This window comes from Elephas maximus, chromosome 15, assembly GCF_024166365.1.
Source record: "Elephas maximus indicus isolate mEleMax1 chromosome 15, mEleMax1 primary haplotype, whole genome shotgun sequence".
Lineage (NCBI taxonomy): Eukaryota > Metazoa > Chordata > Mammalia > Proboscidea > Elephantidae > Elephas > Elephas maximus.
The window spans coordinates 60,075,098-60,093,923 of NC_064833.1; the positions used below are offsets into that span (position 1 = coordinate 60,075,098).

The 18,826-nt window shown below is 39.6% G+C and overlaps 1 protein-coding gene across 1 annotated transcript; it reads left to right on the forward strand.

The window, feature by feature from the left end:
• Window positions 1-3,346: 3,346 nt before the first annotated feature.
• Window positions 3,347-10,204, forward strand: LOC126058708 (fatty acid-binding protein 9). Its single transcript, XM_049853927.1, has 4 exons — window positions 3,347-3,419; window positions 9,057-9,229; window positions 9,908-10,009; window positions 10,154-10,204. The coding sequence occupies exons 1-4, from the start codon at window positions 3,347-3,349 to the stop codon at window positions 10,202-10,204; spliced, it is 399 nt and encodes a 132-aa protein (XP_049709884.1).
• Window positions 10,205-18,826: the final 8,622 nt, after the last annotated feature.

Genomic DNA, 18,826 nt, shown 5'->3' on the forward strand with positions numbered 1-18,826 from the left:
CCAAACTTAATGGTCTGACTGAGACTGGAGGAATCCCGGCGGCCATGCTCCCCAGACCTTCTGTTGACACAGGACAGGAACCATCCCCGAGGACGATTCATCAGACATGAAAGGGACTGGTCAGCGGGTGGGAGAGAGATGCTGATGAAGAGTGACCTAATTATATCAGGTGGACACTTGAGATTGTGTTGGCAACTCTTGTCTGGAGGGGGGATGGGAGGATAGAGAGGGAGGGAAGCCGGCAAAATTGTCACGAAAGGAGAGACTGAAAGGGCTGACTCAAGAGGGGGAGAGCAAGTGGGAGTAGGGAGTGAGATGTATGTAAACTTATATGTGACAGACTGATTGGATTTGTAAACGTTCACTTGAAGCTTAATAAATTTATTAAAAAAAAAAAAAAAGCAAAGATGTCACTTAAAGTACTAAGGTGCTCCTGACCCAGCCCATGATGTGGACAATGAATAGGGAAGACTGAAGAAGAATTGATACCTTTGAATTAAGGTGTTGGTGAAGAATATTGAGTATACCATGGACTGCCAGAAGAATGAGCAAATCTGTCTTGGAAGAAGTACAACCAAAATGCTCATTAGAAGTGAGGATGGGGAGACTTCGTCTCACAAACTTTGGACTTATCATCAGGAGGGACCAGTCCCTGGAGAAGGCCATCATATTTGGTGGAGTAGAGGGTCAGTAAAAAAGAGGAAGATCCTCAACTAGATGGATTGACGCAGTGGGCACAACAATGGGTTCAAGCATAACAATGATTGTGTGGATGGCGTAGGACCAGGCAGTGTTTCGTTCCATTGTACTTAGGGTCATCATGAGTCAGAACCGATTGCAGGCATCTAACAACAACAACAGCTGCTCCAGGGGAAAAAGTGGCATTCTGCTTTCGTAAAGATTACAGCTTTGCAAACCCTATGGGGCAGTTCTATTCTGTCCAGTAGTGTCTCTATGAGTCCAAATCAACTCGACCATGGTGGGTTAATCTTTACGGGACGGAGACTGTCACATCTTTCTCCCTCATAGCAGCTGCTGGGTTCAAATCGCAGACCATCTGGTGAGAAGCTGGATGTTCTTACCACTGCTTGAGCCACCGGAACAAGTACAATTGTATCGTTTATTAGAGATCAATTAACTCTGAACCAATTTCCTCCTTCAGAGGAGGAGATGCTTGAGTTGGGACAGGAAAGATGGGTAGAAGTTGAACAATTTCAACTGCATGTGACACAAGCAATTGGTTGTTTTGAAAGTTCAAAATAACCATTGGGTGAAGCTACTTATAAAAGCATACCAATTAAGAAGGCTTAAGCTGCAAGTGGAGGCCTGGTGGCGCAGTGTTTAAGAGCTCAGGCTGCTTACCAAAAGATCGGCAGTTCAAATCCACCAGCTGCTCCCTGGACACCCTATAGGGCAGTTCTACTCTGTCCTATAGGGTCACTATGAGTCGGAATTGACTCAGTGGCAACAGCAAACAGGGTAAGCTGCAAGTAGCAAAACCTCAGACACAAAATTGCTTTAATAACGGAATTGATTACTTGTGTGTGTGTGTGTGTGTGTGTGTAGACATAACAGAAATTGCTGAAGTAAAGCTGTCTTCAGTTCTTCCCACTTTTTTGGTTTGTCATTATGACGTTTGACTTCATCTTTAGGTTGGTAATACAATGGCTGCATCAGTTCTAAATATCCTTTAAAGACAGGAAATGTGAAGAGGAAGAAGAGGGACCATCTCTCCCTCTGGCTTTCTCCTAAGACTGAGGAAAATATGGGAGCCAGAAACTCAAGTTTCCTTTTGGTCTCATGAGCCAACTGAGCTTTAAAACAGGCCACAGGATTAATTTCAGAATCAACCAATGGCAGGGGAATAGAAACAACAAGAATAGTTAAACTAAAGGAGACTTTTGTAACACTACCCCACAGGCAAATATGCATGGCCAACTATATTTGCTACCTTTCAAGCACTGAGTATGTGTACATCTAGACTCAGCAAAACAAACCCTAGTTTGAACATCACATCTGAGTGTACCGTCAATGGCTGGAGCACCTATTCCAAGCATGGGTCAGTTTCCTGAAATTGCCTGTAAGGTTTTTGCTTGCCTTGTTTTGCCCTTCAGATATTTTAATAACTCTGCTCTACCTATAAATATCTCACATAAGACAATTTCCTCTTTATGTGTTTCATTAAAAAATATATATATTTATACCACTTAAGTTATAACTTTCCCATGCCAAACCATCAACCTCTTTTTCATCTTGTCTACAAAGAGGTGGTTTGAATAAATATTTCTCTGAATTGAAAGAATATTTGACATGAGGCTGATAATAGTATGAATATTCTTCCTGTTGTCACTCTCACCCTAACTTTCCAGCCATCCTCAAAACAACTGGAATTCAAAGCTGTGATGTAAATCCATAGACCCTGAAAAGAATCCTTCTTAGTAAACTCAGCACCTGCAAAGTTCGCTTCTATTGGGCTGCAGAGGGTGATTTCAGAAATAATGTGCCAGAGATTTAAGGTTTCAGCTGCCTTTTTTTTCTTTTAGAATGCACATATCAAAGCACCATGTTTCTCCCCAAAAATTCCCCAATTTTTCCCTCACGAGTTCAAGTGGTTTCTTTTAACATCAAGATTACTTTGTAAGCCTAAAAGATAAATTTTTCAGTCATTAACTCTACCCCCTTTTTAGGGCTTAAATCACAAACCACCAACCAATGAGAATTGTCACCTTTCTTCTCAGTCCTCAATTACCCTTGATTAACAACAATGATAATATTAATAATACCCCACACCTAGGCATTTCAGTTACATTAACTAATATCAATCCATCAACCCTGCAAGGAAGGGAAGGGAAGATGTTTTAATGAAGAGGATACTCTAGTACTGTGACTTACCCAAACAGAAAAGAGCTGAGCTGGATCAAGCAAGGATGTGCTAGTCTTCAGTAGGAAAACACTTCAACCAGGTGTTCATTAGACATTTGTTGGGATGTTCCTTCAGAGTTGACTCAGCATTTGTACTTAAAAAGGCTGACCTCTATTAAAAATTGTCTCCATTGCACAGGAAATATTTACCAGGTGACCTTTGGGTGTAAATCTCTTTGCTAGAAGCTATAATCACTGACACAAATTCAACTTTACATACTAATTTTCTGTTTCTTAATTTGGAGGTAAATAAAATGAGTCAGATGTTGGTGCCTAGAATCTTCGGTCTTGCTGCTGGCCATTGGCCATTTCATAAGAGTCACATGATAAAGATGTTCTTTAAAGGAAGGTACAGGAAACCCAGCAATGCCTAGATTTCTTTGGCTTTCAGTTGTGAGTGCCTCTTCTCAGCAAGCTTTCCATGATGGTTGAGCCCTTCTTGGGAACCTGGAAGCTGGTCTCCAGTGAAAACTTTGAGGATTACATGAAAGAACTGGGTGAGAAATGCTATCGTAGTATTTGCAAACAGGCAACTCATTCTGTGACATGGTTAGGCTTGCACTTTACAATAAATTTTCCTACAAGTCTTTCTTTCTTTTGTAATCCTAGGGCATATTCGTATGAGACTAATTTAGATTATGTGTCTTTTTTAATTCCTAGTAATGATTTCCTCCTTTTGGAATACTAGGCTCCTATATGCCTTTCTTCAGTCATAATCTATATTTTTAGGACCATTTATTGTTTATAAAAATGTTTTATCTAAACTCCTTGGTAGAGTCTCTTTTTATCTTTATCATTACATCAAATAGCCTTTTCTAGGTTAAAATTAATAGGTGGCTATCACTATCTGTAATTAAATTTGTCAATTAAATTCGTTTCAGGGTTTGCTTTAAGTTGAAAAGTTTCAGAGTAATAACAAATAAAATTTCTTGGTTAATTTTAGAATTCTGCTACATGTGGGAGATATTAAAAAAACAGAATTTTGAAGAATTTTGAATTTTGGTAGAAGTAATAGAACATTTATATTCATTAACTATCCCACCACTGGCTATTTTTCAGAAGTATAAGATTTTTGGGGGGGGGGTTAAACTTTACCTATCCTTTTTCTGTTATTTAAGTTGAAAACTTAACAATCAATTTATATTACTTGAGTCTATAACCGTTGGAGTGCCAGAGGCACTAGTGGTTAAGAGCTCAGCTACTTACCAAAACGTTGGAAGTTTGAATCCACCAGCCATTCCTTGGAAACCCTATGGAGGCAGTTCTACTGTGTCCTATAGGGTTGCTATGATGGGTTTTGGGTATATCAGTTAAACCTTTTTTTTTTTTTACTAATTACTAGCAGAACAGTAATTATTTAATACTTTCCATGCTTATGGTAGAACACACTTGCAGTAATAAACTGTATACAAAGTCAAGGGTTTTTTTAATTTTTTTTTTTTTTTACCTTAGTTGAATTCATCAATGGATCCCTACAATTATTAGTAACATGTTTGCTATTCTAGGGAACCACACAACAATGCCTCATACTCTTCATAAAAGGTTAATGTACTTATAAATGATATGTGTTCCTCTTTCATAATAATTGTTAATTTCTCAGACAGTAATATGAAACATGGATGACCCTGCTGGTATTTGAAATACTGGTAGCATAGCTTCCAGCACCACAGCAACACACAAGCCTCCATAGTGCAAGGAGACATACAAGTGGTATTTCAGATACCAGCAGGGTCACCCATGGTGGACAGGTTTCGGCAGAGCTGCCAGATTAAGACAGTTTCTAGGAAGGACCTGGTGGTTTACTCCTAAAAAAAATGACCATAAAAATTTTATGACTAGCAGTGGAACACTGTAAGGTATACTGCGGGAATACGAGCCTCTCAGAATGTAAGACACTCAAAACGCGACTGGGGAAGAGCTGCTGCCTCCAAGTAGAGTCAACCTTAATGAAGTGGGTGGAGTCAAGCTTTCAGAACTTTCATTTGCTCTTGTAGCATGACTCATAATGAAAAGAAACAGCAGCAAACATCCATTAATTATCAGAGTGTGGAATGTACAAAGTATGAATCTAGGAAAATTGGAAGTCATCAAAAAGGAAATGGAGCACATAAACATCGATATCCTAGGCATTAGTGAGCGAAAATGGAGTGGTCTACTATGCTGGGGATGACAAATTGAAGAGGAAAGGTGTCACATTCATTGCCAAAAATAACAGTTCAAGATCTATCCTGAAGTGCAAAGCTGTCAATGATAGGTTAATATCCATATGCCTACAAGAAAGACCAGTTAATACGAATATTATTCAAATTTACGGATCAACCACAAAGGCCAAAGACAAAGAAATTGAAGATAACTCCTGCAGTCTGAAAACTGATCAAATATGCAATCCAGATGCATTGATAATTACTGGTGAGAAATGCAAAAGTTGGAAACAAAGAAGGATCGGTAGTTGGAAAATATGATCTTGATGATAGAAATGACTCTGGAGAACGCATGATATTATTTTGCAAGAACAACGACCTCTTCATTGGATAAAGTTTTTTTCAACTTATCTACATTTGTGGAAAGAGAGGATGGAGAAGCTCAATATCATCAGTCAGAACAAGGCCAGAGGCCAACTGCGGAACAGACCATCGATTGTTCATATGCAAATTCCAGTTGAAGTTGAAGAGAATTAGAACAAGTCCAAGAGAGGCAAAGTATGACCTTGATTATAACCCACTTGACTTTAGAGACCATTTCAAGAACAGATATGACACATTGAACACTAACGACTGAAGATCAGACAAGCTGCGGGTTGACATCAAGGACATCATACATGAAGAAAGCAACAGGTCATTAAAAAGACAGGAAAGAAAGAGAAGATCAGAACAGATGTCAGAAGCGACTCTGAAACTTGCTCTTGAATGTAGGGTATCTAAAGTGAACAGAAGAAATGACGACATAAAAGAGCTAAATGGAAGATTTCAAAGGGCAGTGTGAGAAGACAAACCAAATTATTTTAATGAAATGTGCAAAAACCTGGAGTTAGAAAACCAAAAGGGAAGAACACAGTCAGCATTTCTCAAGCTGAAAGGACTGAAGAAAAAATTCAAGCCTTGAGTTGCAGTATTGAAAGATTCTATGGTCTAAATGAGAAACCCTGGTGGTGTAGTGGCTAAAAGCTATGGCTGCTAACCAAAAAGTTGGCAGTTCAAATCCACCAGGCGCTCCTTGGAAACCCTATGTGGCAGTTCTACTCTGTCCTATAGGGTTGCTATGAGTTGGAATCGACTGTACACAACAGGTTTGGTTTTTTGGTCTAAATACTGAAAAATGCAGGAAGCATCAAAAGAAGGGAATGCCCAAGGTCACTGTACCAAAGAGAAATGGTCGACATTTGACCATTTTAGGAGGTAACATATGATCAGAATGGGTAGTATTGAAGGAAGAAGTCCAGGCTTCACTGAAGGCATTGGTGCAAAACACAGTTCCAGGAATTAATAGAATACTAACCGAGATATTTGAACAAATGGACACAATGCTGGAAGTGCTTACTCGTCTAGGCCAAGAAATTTGGAAGATAGCTACCTGGCCAACCTACTGAAAGAGATCCATATATGTGCCCATTTCAAAGAAAGGTGACTCAACAGGATTTGGAGATTATAGAACAATGTCACTAATATGATAATATCACACACAAGTAAAATTTTGCTGAAGATAATTTAAAAACATTTGCAGCAGAACATCAACAAGAAACTGTCAGAAATTCAAGCTGGATTCAGAAGAGGACATGCACCTAACAAGGGATATTATTGCTGATATCAGATGGATCTTGGCTAAAAACAGAGAATATCAGAAAGATGTTTACCTGTGTTTTTTTAACTATGCAAAGGCATTCAACTGTGCAGATCATAACAAATTATGGGTAACATTGCCAAGAGTGGGAATTTCAGAACACTTAATTATGCTCATGAAGAACCTGTACATATACCAAGAGGCAGTCCTTTGAACAGAACAAGGGGATACTGCATGGTTTGAAATCAAGAAAGGTGTATGTCAGTGTTGTATCCTTTCACCATACTTATTCAATCTGTATAATGAGCAAATAATCTGCGAAGCTGGACTATATGAAGAACGGGGCATCAGGATTGGAGGAAGACTCGTTAATAACCCATCATACGCAGATGACACAACCTTGCCTCCTGAAAGTGAAGAGGACTTAAAGCACTTACTCATGAAGATCAAAGACTACAGCCTTCATTATGGATTACACCTCAACATAAAGAAAACAAAAATCCTCACAACTGGACCAATAAGTGATGTCATGATAAAAGGAGAAAAGATTAAAGTTGTCAAGGATTTCATTTCACTTGGATCCACAACCAACGCCCATGGGAGCAGCAGTCGAGAAATCAAATGACACATTGCATTGGGCAAACGTGCAGCAAAAGACCTCTTTAAAGTGTTAAAAAGCAAAGATGTCACTTTGAGGACTAAGGTGCACCTGACTCAAGCCATGGTATTTTCAATCACTTCATATGCATGCGGAAGCTGGACAGTGAATAAGGAAGACAGGAGAAGAGTTGATGCTTTTGACTTATGGTGTTGGCGAAGAATATTGAATACACCATGGAGTACTAGAAGAATTAATAAATCTGTCTTAGAAGAAGTACAACCAGAATGCTCCTAAGAAGGGAGGATGGTGAGACTTTGTCTCATGTACTTTGAATGTGTTATCTGGAGGGACCAGTCCCTGGAGAAGGACATAATGCTTGGTAAAGTAGGGGACCAATGAAAAAGGAAGACCCTCGATGAGATGGATTGACATAGTGGATGCAACTGTTGTAAAGACGGTGCAGGTCTAGGTGGTGTTTTGTCCTCTTGTATGTAGGGTTGCTATGAGTCAGAACCGATTCGACAGCACCTAACAACATGAACAATATGCAACATGTTTCTCTATCTCTTCATGGACTCTTATACTCACATGTTTTGAGTTTAGATTTGAGGGCATATAAGAAAGTTGGGGCTTATGACAAGAGTGGCACTTTTTTTGATTGGGAGAGAGAATTAGGCATAGTGCAAAGAGGAATAACAGTTAGCCTCTACCGAGCACCTACTACATGCCAGTACTGTTCTTTTAGTTAACCCCCTAACACACTTATGAGGTAAGTACCGTAGTTATTCTCTTTTTTCTAAAAGAAAGCTGAAAGTTAGAGAAGGTAAGTGACACGTCCAAGCCACTAAGTGGCAAAGCTGGAGGCCCAAGTGTTTACCACCTTACTCTTCTGTGTGTGCTACGTTTCTAACACTGCTTCTCTGCAGTCAGACGCTTCATGTCAGTTCCACAACCTGAAGGTGAAATAGAATTAGAAATCAAGGGAGAAAGGGGAGTCAGCTCTTCTGTTCAGTATTGTCGGAATTACGTTTGATGATAGAAAATCCCCAGCCCGAAGAAAAGTGCCAGACGCAAAACAAAATTGTCCAGTTTGCCTGCCTCCTCTTTACTCTGCCAGATCTAAGTTTAATCTTCAAATGACAGAGAAGCTTGGACACTGTAAGTCATATTCTTTTTGGTTAAGTTTAGGTAGTTAAAAAGCTGTGCTGCTTGTTTTTTTATTATTATTATTTTTTAATTTGGGAAAGATGGAAAATGCCATAGGCTGGGGATTTAGAAAGCTTGTATTTAAATCCCAGCTCTGCTATTTATTAGACGCATAACCCAGAAGAAGCCTCTCTACCTCCCTGGGACACCATGTACCCATCTCTAGAATGAGGATAATAACATCCCTGTACTGTTATTGTAATACTCCACTTGATAACCTGGAAGGCACCATATAAATGTACGTTATTATTGTCAGGTCTCAGGGGTCTCTTTCATGAGCTGTCTGTGAAGGCATAGGATTTTAGATGAAGGACAAAAGTCTCAAAAAGTGAGTTTAGCTTTTTATAATGTCTAATATAGTCATTAGACATACCTTATGACTGGGAGGATCTGGCTCAGTCCAGAGATCACAGAAAGCATAAACGAAGCTACAGTAAATTATCTAAAACCTCAATGGGGAAAGTACGCATTCTTTTAAAATTGCTTTTCAAACTGCTTGTTAACTATTCTTCCTTAATGACTTGAGGTGTGTTGCCTCTCTACCTTACAGGAGTGAGCTTTGCTGCCCGGAACGTGGCCGGGTTAGTGAAGCCAACTGTCAGCATCAGTGTCGATGGGGACGTGGTGAGCATCAGAACCGAAAGTTCTTTCAAGAACACTGCGATCTCCTTCAAGCTGGGGGAAGAGTTTGAGGAGACCACAGCAGACAACCGGAAAGTGAAGGTGAGAATTAAATCCTCCTGGTGTTCAACAATCAGGAAAACACTAGAAGGTGGTTATACATGCTATATTCATAGTCTGATAATTTGAGTTTGATTTGTCATCGAGTCAGTTCGAGCTTGATTTGTTGGTTAATGTCTGCACATCTCTAAAATCAGTCCTCTTTGCTGAGTATTTGGAAACCCTGGTGGTGTAGTGGTTAAGTGCTATGGCTGCTAACCAAAGGGTCAGCAGTTTGAATCCGTCAGGTGCTCCTTGGAAACTCTATGGGGCAGTTTTACTCTGTCCTATAGGGTCACTATGAGTCGGAATCGACTCGACGGCAGTGGGTTTGGTTTGGTTTGGTTTTGCTGAGTATTCTGATAGTCAACAGGGCAAAACATTCAGAATGTTTCCCCCTTTTTTTTTTTCTTTCTGATCTCTCTCTGTGATTATATGGAACTGCAGGTAGAACAATCAAGCGTAAATAGCTTAGGCGTTGCTTGCGTAGAGAGGAGGGCATTAACTGAATGATCTCTTAAGGCTTCTTCCAATTTGATGTTATTAAATTATGACAAGAACCAAGGTGAGGATTTTGAAGGAAATAATTTCAAAATGGAAATAAAGAGTCGATGTTTAGTCTTGTGTAGGTTAGGGTTTAGTGAATTACTATTTGTAACTGATTCTTCTATGCTTTTATAGAGCATCATAACATTAGACAGTGGCTCGATGATTCAGGTCCAAAAGTGGCTCGGCAAAGAGACAACAATCAAAAGACAAATTGTAGATGGAAAAATGGTAGTGGTGAGTTTTCTATAAATTGAAATTTTCGATGCTTCTTTTCGGTATATTTCTTTTTCTGAATTGAAGATTTGTTCTGGGGAGGGAAACGGAGGGCAAGTTTAATCTGTCATCTACCAACTCTAATAGAGTCCTCTTCGCTTTTAGGAATGTACCATGAACAATATCGTCAGCACTAGAGTCTATGAAAAAGTATGAAGAAATTGCCTACATCAGTATAACTTGCTCGCTAACAGGAAACTGGTACTTGAAGAAAATATGCCTCGGGGCCAGTGATCAAAAAAAATGTTCCACATAAATTTGCTCAATAAAAGCATCAAATTAAGTGCAGTTTTGCACCTGTGTGACGTTGAGGGTTAGGATCAGTCTGATGAATTTGTGAGGAGAGAAGCTACTTGCCTATGGTGTGATTTTAAGAGCACTGAAGTCTCCACCCTCTGGCCATCTGACTTCCACAGTCCTTGAGATTGCTCTAATAGAACCGTTCCACTTAGGTTAAGGCAGTCTCTCAAAAAGCCTTCCAATGAAGTCTATGTGTCCTATAGGGTCGCTATGAGTTGTAATCAACTCAACAGTAAACGGGTTTGGGCTTTTTTGTTTAGAAGGGGGATGGAATTCCTGGGTGGTGCAAGTGGTTAACGCTGTTGGCTTCTAACCAAAAGATTGGCAGTTTGAGTCCACCTAGAGGTACCTCAGAAGAAAGGCCTGGCCATCTACACCCCAAAAATCATCCATTGAAAACCCTATGGATCAAATTCTACTCTGACCCACATGGGGTCTCCATGAATCAGAACTGACTCGATGGCAACTGGTTCAGTAGGGGATATATTATAATTATTGGACCCTACTTTGGGCAGCACGAATGCTGAAAACCAATATTGCTGATTTTTTATTTTTGCAGAAGACTGGACCTGCCAAAAGTTGATGGATAGATCATAGGTAGATAGACGATAGGTAGTACACAAAATAGAGCTTGGACATTATACATTGTGGTTGGGTTGTTACAGAAGAATATTTAAAACAATCATTGTCTCACCTATAAATTCATTTAAAATAATAAGGTAACTGCCTCCGTCACCACTTTTACAACGCAGCCTTTGCAAGATGACATTTTATTCAATGCCAGTTCAGAATTCTTAAATGCCTAATGAGTCACAATCGACTTGATGGCAACGGGTTTGGGTTTTGGGTTAATAAGAGTATAATTGTTAGAGCTACATCAGGTGCCTAATAGTTTCACCAAGTACTGTTGCTAGGAATGGGTGCTCTCAGGGTTTAGAACCAAACAGAATAATGTAGGTAAAATTAAAGGGTAAAGCCTAAAAGACTAAGGGCATTCATGGCAGAGGGAGGAGAAAAGGAGAAAGAGAGCAAATGGTATAGATAATCATAGTGCACCTTAAAATAGATAGCCATTGGTCAAAATATGCCCTGAGAGTTATGTTTAAGATGTGGACTATAGTAGAATATCAGTGTAATTTGTCATCCAAAGTGGGTGAGAAATGAAAAGGGACACAATTAACAACTACACCCGGACAACAGGCAAACATTGACACTGTTTTAGGCTAACTGCTATATATAGTCACTTTAGTGAGGGTCACTATAAGTCGAAATCGACTAGACATCAACAGTTTGGTTTTGTTTTTTTTAGTGAGGGTGGAACTGAAGGTAATATACAAAAGGACTAAAGCATAGGGTTGGGGAATGACAGGCCAAGGAAGGGGTCAAGGGCTGTCATATGTAAATCCTGAAGGCCGGTGAGCATTCAGCTGCACCAGAAATGATAGGCATGGTAGTAGCCGCGTAGCTGCCTGGTATAGGCAGGAGGGTCATCCTCATATGACTTGTCCTTCTCCTTCCTACAGGACTCAAGTATGTACACAACACAGTAGCACTTGCTCTCCAGAAATCAAAGAAGTTTTTAGCTACCAAGATGGTGGCCTGTGCACAAAGGGAGAGCATGCCAATGGCCCTGTAATCAGAAGACATTCTGCGTGACGGGCTGGAGATGACAGGCCCTCCAGCATCTCCTCAGAGTAGGGGTCGAAGCAATATCCACAGCCATTAGGTAGATGGAATCACTCAAATAACGTAGTAAACTTAACAATTTAAATAAGTAATAACTTAAAGAAAGAACTAGGCACTTACTCCTTTAAATCCTTGACTTTAATTTATTACTTTAATTCTTTAATTAAGAAAAAAATAATACAGTTCTGAATTTTCAGACTTGTTTCCCTTCTCATAAACATCATAGCTCTAAGTACAGTCTGAATGAGAAACAAAGCCCTGAATATTTAGGAGGTAGAATAAAGCATACTACTCCTGAGGAAATAATTTACTCACTCATTCACCAAGTTCTTAGTCAGGGACCACAACGTGTCTGACAAGTGTTGGCTGCTGGAAATATAGCAATGAATTAAATAGAGAAGGTCCCTACCTTTGTGGCATTCACAGCTGCCTTTTGGTGTTTTGGGTGGTACAGACATCTTGAAACCCGAATTTTTTTTTTTTTTTAATTCTCAGTCAACACCCCCCGCCGCAAAAAAACCTGCTGCCATTGAGTTTATTCCAACTCATAGTGACCTCATGTGACATAGTAGAAAAAGTAAACGATAGCATGTTATATTGGCCAAATTGTATGAAGCTTGTAGAAGAAGGATAATAATGAAACTTTTCTTTACAAAATGTTGAGCTATAAAAAGCCATTATTTATCTACTTTCCAAAAGGGTTTGGAAAAAACAAGAGTAAGAATAGTTTTTATAAGCTCCACAAATTTTTTTTTTTTTTTGGAATATTTTTAGTCTGAAGAGCTTAATAACAAATCATTATATTTCAAATCCATACTGAAGCTTGTAGGAAAGTCTTAAATATCCAAAGATCAATCATGCTAAAGTCATCAATCATATTATTATTTGAGAATAATTCACCTGATTTGCTTTTTGGCTATCTATTAGTATTTAACAAATCACTTGAAAAAAACAAGATTTATTTTGAACATTCTTAGTAGCACATGATTTTTATACTTCTTATAAAAATGCAAAAACCATAAAGGTCATGCTTTTCTCCACTGGTGTAAAAATAGTACCTCTGGCAACAACTCAAACCAGGGCAAAATTCTTTTAGCTGGCTTTGAGTTTTTGAGAAGTGCTTAGGAATAGATTCCAAGGGTAATTGCCAAAATAAATGGAAAATGAGATTGAAGCATTGGGACAGTCCTCAAGTTGCAGGTTAAAATTTCTGTTTTGAACATTTAGGAGAAAAATATAGTCAGCCTATCCACTTCAAAGTCCGGTATCCAGGCCTGGTGTCATCTTTTCCAGCAAGGTGGAAAGGATCATCTAACCACCAGCCCCACGATAGAACCAGAATTGTCTGTTCCTCTGAGATGCACTTCGGTGAAGGGAAGTGGGGTTGAGAACTAGTTGGAACGGGCTTGTTCCTGCTTCTGCCTTTGACAGCTGTGTGAGTTTGTGCCAACTGCTTAACCTCATTAGTCTTCTCCTTTGTAGGGCGGAGAATACCTGCTTCAGAAGGCTGCGGTGAGGGTAAATGAGAGAACTTACACAACCAACCTGGCACAGGAAACTGCTCAAGTCTTCTTATTTCTCCAGAGCCCCCTCCCTGATTATAAGGCAATTTGAATTCAAAGAGCAGGAACAATGTAACTGGAGACATGGGCACTGAAACAGTGAGCACAACAAGTTGAAGCAGAAGTGTGTTTCAGCAGATGTAAACTTTCAGCAGGGTCTTGAAACAACTAATTAGTTAGAAATAAGTTGTGAGGAAAATGAGCAGTGAAAATAAATCCTGATTTCCTTTGTAAAATATAGCCCAGATTTTAGTACATGCTTACATGTACCTGAACGGCGCAAACGGTTTACACTGGACTACTACCAAAGGTTGAGAGTTCAAACCCACCTAGCAGGGCTGCAGAAGAAAGGCCTGGTGACCTACTTCTGTAAAGATTACAGCCAAGAAAACCCTATGGAGCAGCCCTACTCTGTAACACATGAAGTTGTAATCCACTCCACAGCAGTAAGGTTTTTTTTTTTTTTTTAGTGTTAAAATACCTATATTCGAAACGTAAGTTAAAAAGCAATTCCACAAAGGCTATCATTTTTGGTCATCAGAACAACTAACATTTTACAGATAATCGAACTGCAACTCAAGAGTCATCCATCTAGTAACTGATAAAGAGCAAATCAGAGCTTACTCCGAGCTCATTCTTGCCTTCTATCTTCTTACACTGAGAAATAATGTCAGGAACCTGTGTGCCAAGATTCAAATGCCACCGTGACAGCACTGGCTAGGTGCCCACTAGCAACAGAGCTATTGCTGGGAAGAGACTGCATGCCAGGATCTGCACTGCCCAGCCCTCCTGCATCTTGTCAGGACCATGGGACTAATTCTTGTGTTGGAATCTGCAAGTGGGAAATGATGTGTGCCACTTCGGGACCAAGACAGTTAAGAGGCAAATGCTACCTTCTTTAGCCCCTCAACCCTGTTTGCTTGGAGGAGGTGGCTCTGAAACCCTAGGGGATGTCGGGTCACAAGAAGAATGGATCCGAGGCCTCTGAGTCACTTCATGGAAGAAATCTGCTCGCAGACCAAGAATGCCTGGGCTGGACTAGTCACTAGCAAGAAATAAACTTCTGGGTTAAGGCATTGAAATTTTGGAGTTTACTGCAGCAGACAGTATTACACAAACTGTGTCGGTGTGGAATCTAAGAGGTTGCATTTTTAGAGTGTATCCCCAGTCGTGAGCATGTTATAGGCTGGAATTTAACTACAAAAACAAATAAAACAAGCCAGTTGCTGTCGAGTCAACTCCTACTTATGGTGACCCCATGTGTGTCAGAGCAGAGCTGTGCTCCACAGGGTTTTAAATGTCTTTTCTTCCGACGTGCCTCTATGTGGACTCAAACCTCCAGCCTTTGAATTAGCAGGCAATCATGTTAACTGTTTGCACCACCCAGGGACTCCTTAGCTAAAAAACTAGTTCTCAATCGTTTGGAGGGATAAAGCATGGGCTGTGAATACAATTTGATGTAATATACTATTATTATGAAAATAATATTATAATGGATATAATAAACCATAACTTAAACGTGAATTTATTCTCTGATCTACATTTACCAAGATGCAAAATTTACAAAAAAAAAAAGTTTATGTGTAAATTACTCTTTCTGTCAAAGCTTTTATACATTTTTAATTGTCGATACCATTTTATAAGGACATAATCAAGGTAATAAAGTAGGAAACAAAACAGGTGACCTGAATAACACATGATTAGAAAACCACCTAAATATTTATGAGTTTATCTTTGTTCCTTATGAAATGAAGCTACACACACACACTTTTTTTTTGCTATGCTTTGCAAGAAAGTAATTTCTTTCTTAAGGGAGTCCTTTTTCCCCTCAGCAGGAAGGAAGCAGATGGCTGAGTCCTACAAAATGTCTCCTACAGCTCTCTCTGCTAATATCTGAGAAGTACAACCTACTTTGATGCTGTTAATGTCACTTTCTCTCTGCGAGGAAATGCAAATGGAGCAGAAAACCTGTGGGAAGCTCAGTGTGCTCTAATGGGTAAAGAGAGGAACTGAAATGCAGAAATCCTACCATCCATCTATTCCCTCCCCAGTGAATGAACAACTTCAATTCTCAGGTGCTCTATTAGGAATAATGGTGTGAAATCTCAGACTAGCCTTAGGAAAAGCCATGTGTATTAGGCTCTAGCAAAAACAAAGTTAATTGCATTGTTAAGAGGCATCACAGACTACTTCTTCCCTCTCTTTATTGTCATTCCATTAAAGAAAAGCTATCAACTACCTTTGGGGCAGCATAAATGCAATAGTCACCATAGCAACCAAAGACCAGTATCCACTAATGGCTGAGAAGATAACAAGACATGGTTTGCATTAAGAAAGCAATTTTAATCTTGGCATTGTTAAATTTAGAGAAAAAGACTTAAAACAGGAAAGAGAGGGATATCAGGTTAAAGTGCCATTGTCACTTTCTGCCAAACGGTTGTCTGGGAGGGATATTAGATGCCCTGGTGGCTGACTTCTGAAAATAAATCGGATCCTCCATCTCATGTCATCTGGTGTCTAAGAAATTCCCCCAGGTATCTTTCTACATAGTAACGGGCAACTGGCTCTTGAATGGTATTCTCATGGCCTCCATCTGCAAACTGTAGAAAATAATAATTGGAGCAGTTTTGTATGCTTTGGAATGTTTGCTTAATGTCTATCTCCCTAACTAGAGTATAAGGACCATGAGGGCAAGAATTGTTTCTGTGTTAGTCACCATATTACCTCAACGCTACCACAGTGCAATAGATACGTGTGAAATAAGGGTCTGTATTCCTGCAGGTGAGCATGTGTACAACAAATCTTGGAATTATCTGCCATGTACTTTTCCTAGTGTCACAACAAGTTCTTGTCATCCTGGACCTAGAAAGAAGCACCTGCTTTCGCCACTGACTAAAGGAAGGACCAAATGAAGAAGTGGGTATTAAAAAAGTATTTTCAAACTTAGATATGACTCCAAAGCCTGCGCTATTTCCATGTCTTCAAACAAACAAACAAACCCGCCGCCATCAAGTAGCTTCTGACTTACAGTGACCCCTTGTGTTACAGAGTAGAAGAGCTCCATCGCGGTTTTTTGGCTGTAATCTGTACGGAAGCAGATCAACAAGTCTTTCTTCCAAAGTACTGCTGGGTGAGTTCAAATAGTCATCCCTTAGGTTAGTAGTCAAGAGCAAACTGTGTCACCCAGGGACCTATCCATGCTTCCAGAGTGTATAAAAAAGGGAAAGAAGAGAGTAAAGAGATGGCAGGGAGGGAGAGGAGAGCAGGAGTTTTGCTTTGGTTTTTAATTTTTGATTAATAGTGTGTATGAACAAATGTAAAAATAATTTGAACTAACCCATTGCCGTCAAGTCGATTCTGACTCATAGCGACCCTATAACAGAGAGTAGAACTGCCATATAGGGTTTGAACTAGGGAGACATTATCTTTCTTCAAAGAGGGTTATGTTTGTTTCTGACTGTTAGCTAAGTTCACCGGCTCTACCCAGATGTAGTTAATTCAATTTTAAGAAATGAGCTGATGCTAGCATGGGTCTGTTCCTTGTTCATCTTCACTCCTATGTTGCAGACTTCCAAAGTCCCAAGCCAAAGCATGATGGTTAACCAGGCCTGTCCCTCATTGTTCCTCTAATCCTGTAGTAATGTCATAAATGGTCCTTAGATTTTCTTGCCTCTCACCTACCTCTTGGAGAATTGGTCTATCCCTAAAGGAGCAGCAGTCCCCAGTATTGGGCTTGTCTCTCTGAGCTTTCCTTTTTCTCCCAAAATTTCAACCTTAATTTTTCTCTGCCTTTTATTACTCTGATGTCTTCAAGTTTTTTTTTTTTGCTCAGTTTTTTTGGATGTCTCAGTAGGAAAATTAGTTTAATTTCCTCATCCGCCCTTGCTAGAAGTGAAACGTCTAAGGTGTATTTTTATTATCTTCTCAATTGTTTTTTAAAATGACTGTTTTTATTGGTTATTCCTGCTAGTATTATATAGCATGCCTCTCGTGCTGTCACTTATTATCACAATATTTCTGTTTTACAAATGATTTCAGACTCATCAGAATTAAAAGTTTGTGTTTGAAGACTTTATCAAATCATGGGTAGACTGTAAGCTCCATGAGGGCATGGAATTTTTTTCAGTGATGCATACCCAGCACCTTGAGCAGTGCCTGGAGCTTAGAAGGCTCTCAATAAATATTTTTGCAATCAATGAATGAAAAGAATGGAGTCATATCTTTGGCATCCAAGGACCTTGAAGTCTTTGCTCATTTGCTACATGGTGGTTGATGATCCCCTTTCCAAATACAATCCCTCCCCTGTATCCACAGGAGATTGGTTCCAGGACCCCTGGGTATACCAAAATTCTTGGATACTTAAGTTCCTTATATGAAATGGCAGGTATTTGCATAGAACCTACACACATACTCCTGTATACTTTAAATCATCCCAAGATTACTTCTAATACCTAATATAATATAAATGCTATGTAAATAGCTGTTTCCTTATAATTGAAGATTTGCTCTGGAAGGTAGCCTTTCTCTACTCTGAGTTTCTTGAGCTCTTCTGGGAACGGTGATGCTGCCTGGGCATCAGCCAAGGCTGATTCACTCACGATCTTGAAGTTCTTGAGTCTGTAGCACTTTACAGAGGTAGCCAGCCATCCATTACTAGTCTTAAACTCCTTCCTCTTGCTCTCCTTAATTCCTTCACACTTAGCCTTTGAGGGATTGCTTTGATCACTTCATTGCTTTTTAGGAGCCATTGTTTCACAGAAACAAAGGGTGCCCACAACACAAGTAGCTAACAAAGGGCATCTGAGAGGAACATACAATGCTTAAACAATGAGTGCTGCAGAGAGACTGAGGATGGTGAAATGGCAGGAGACTACAGCAGGGTTTGCCTACACATCACTTCATTTACTTGGATTCGTCATAGAGCTCAATAAGCACAGCAAATGCAAGTTTTGCTTTTTGGAACTTTCTTTTTTTTCCCCCAAATATTTTCGATCCGTAGTTGGTTGAATCCATGGATGCAGAACCTTCAGATACAGAGGGCCAACTGTATACAACTGGTTGTAGCTTAAAGACAATATGCATTCCTTGTCTGTTTTGTTTCGATCTCAGGATGTTCTTTACAGTGCATAATTCAAGTAACTCCCATTTACTGTGAGATTTTATATGAGCAACAAATTGCTGGGAGGAGAAGAACTAAACCCACACTGTAGAGACACTATATCCATTTCAT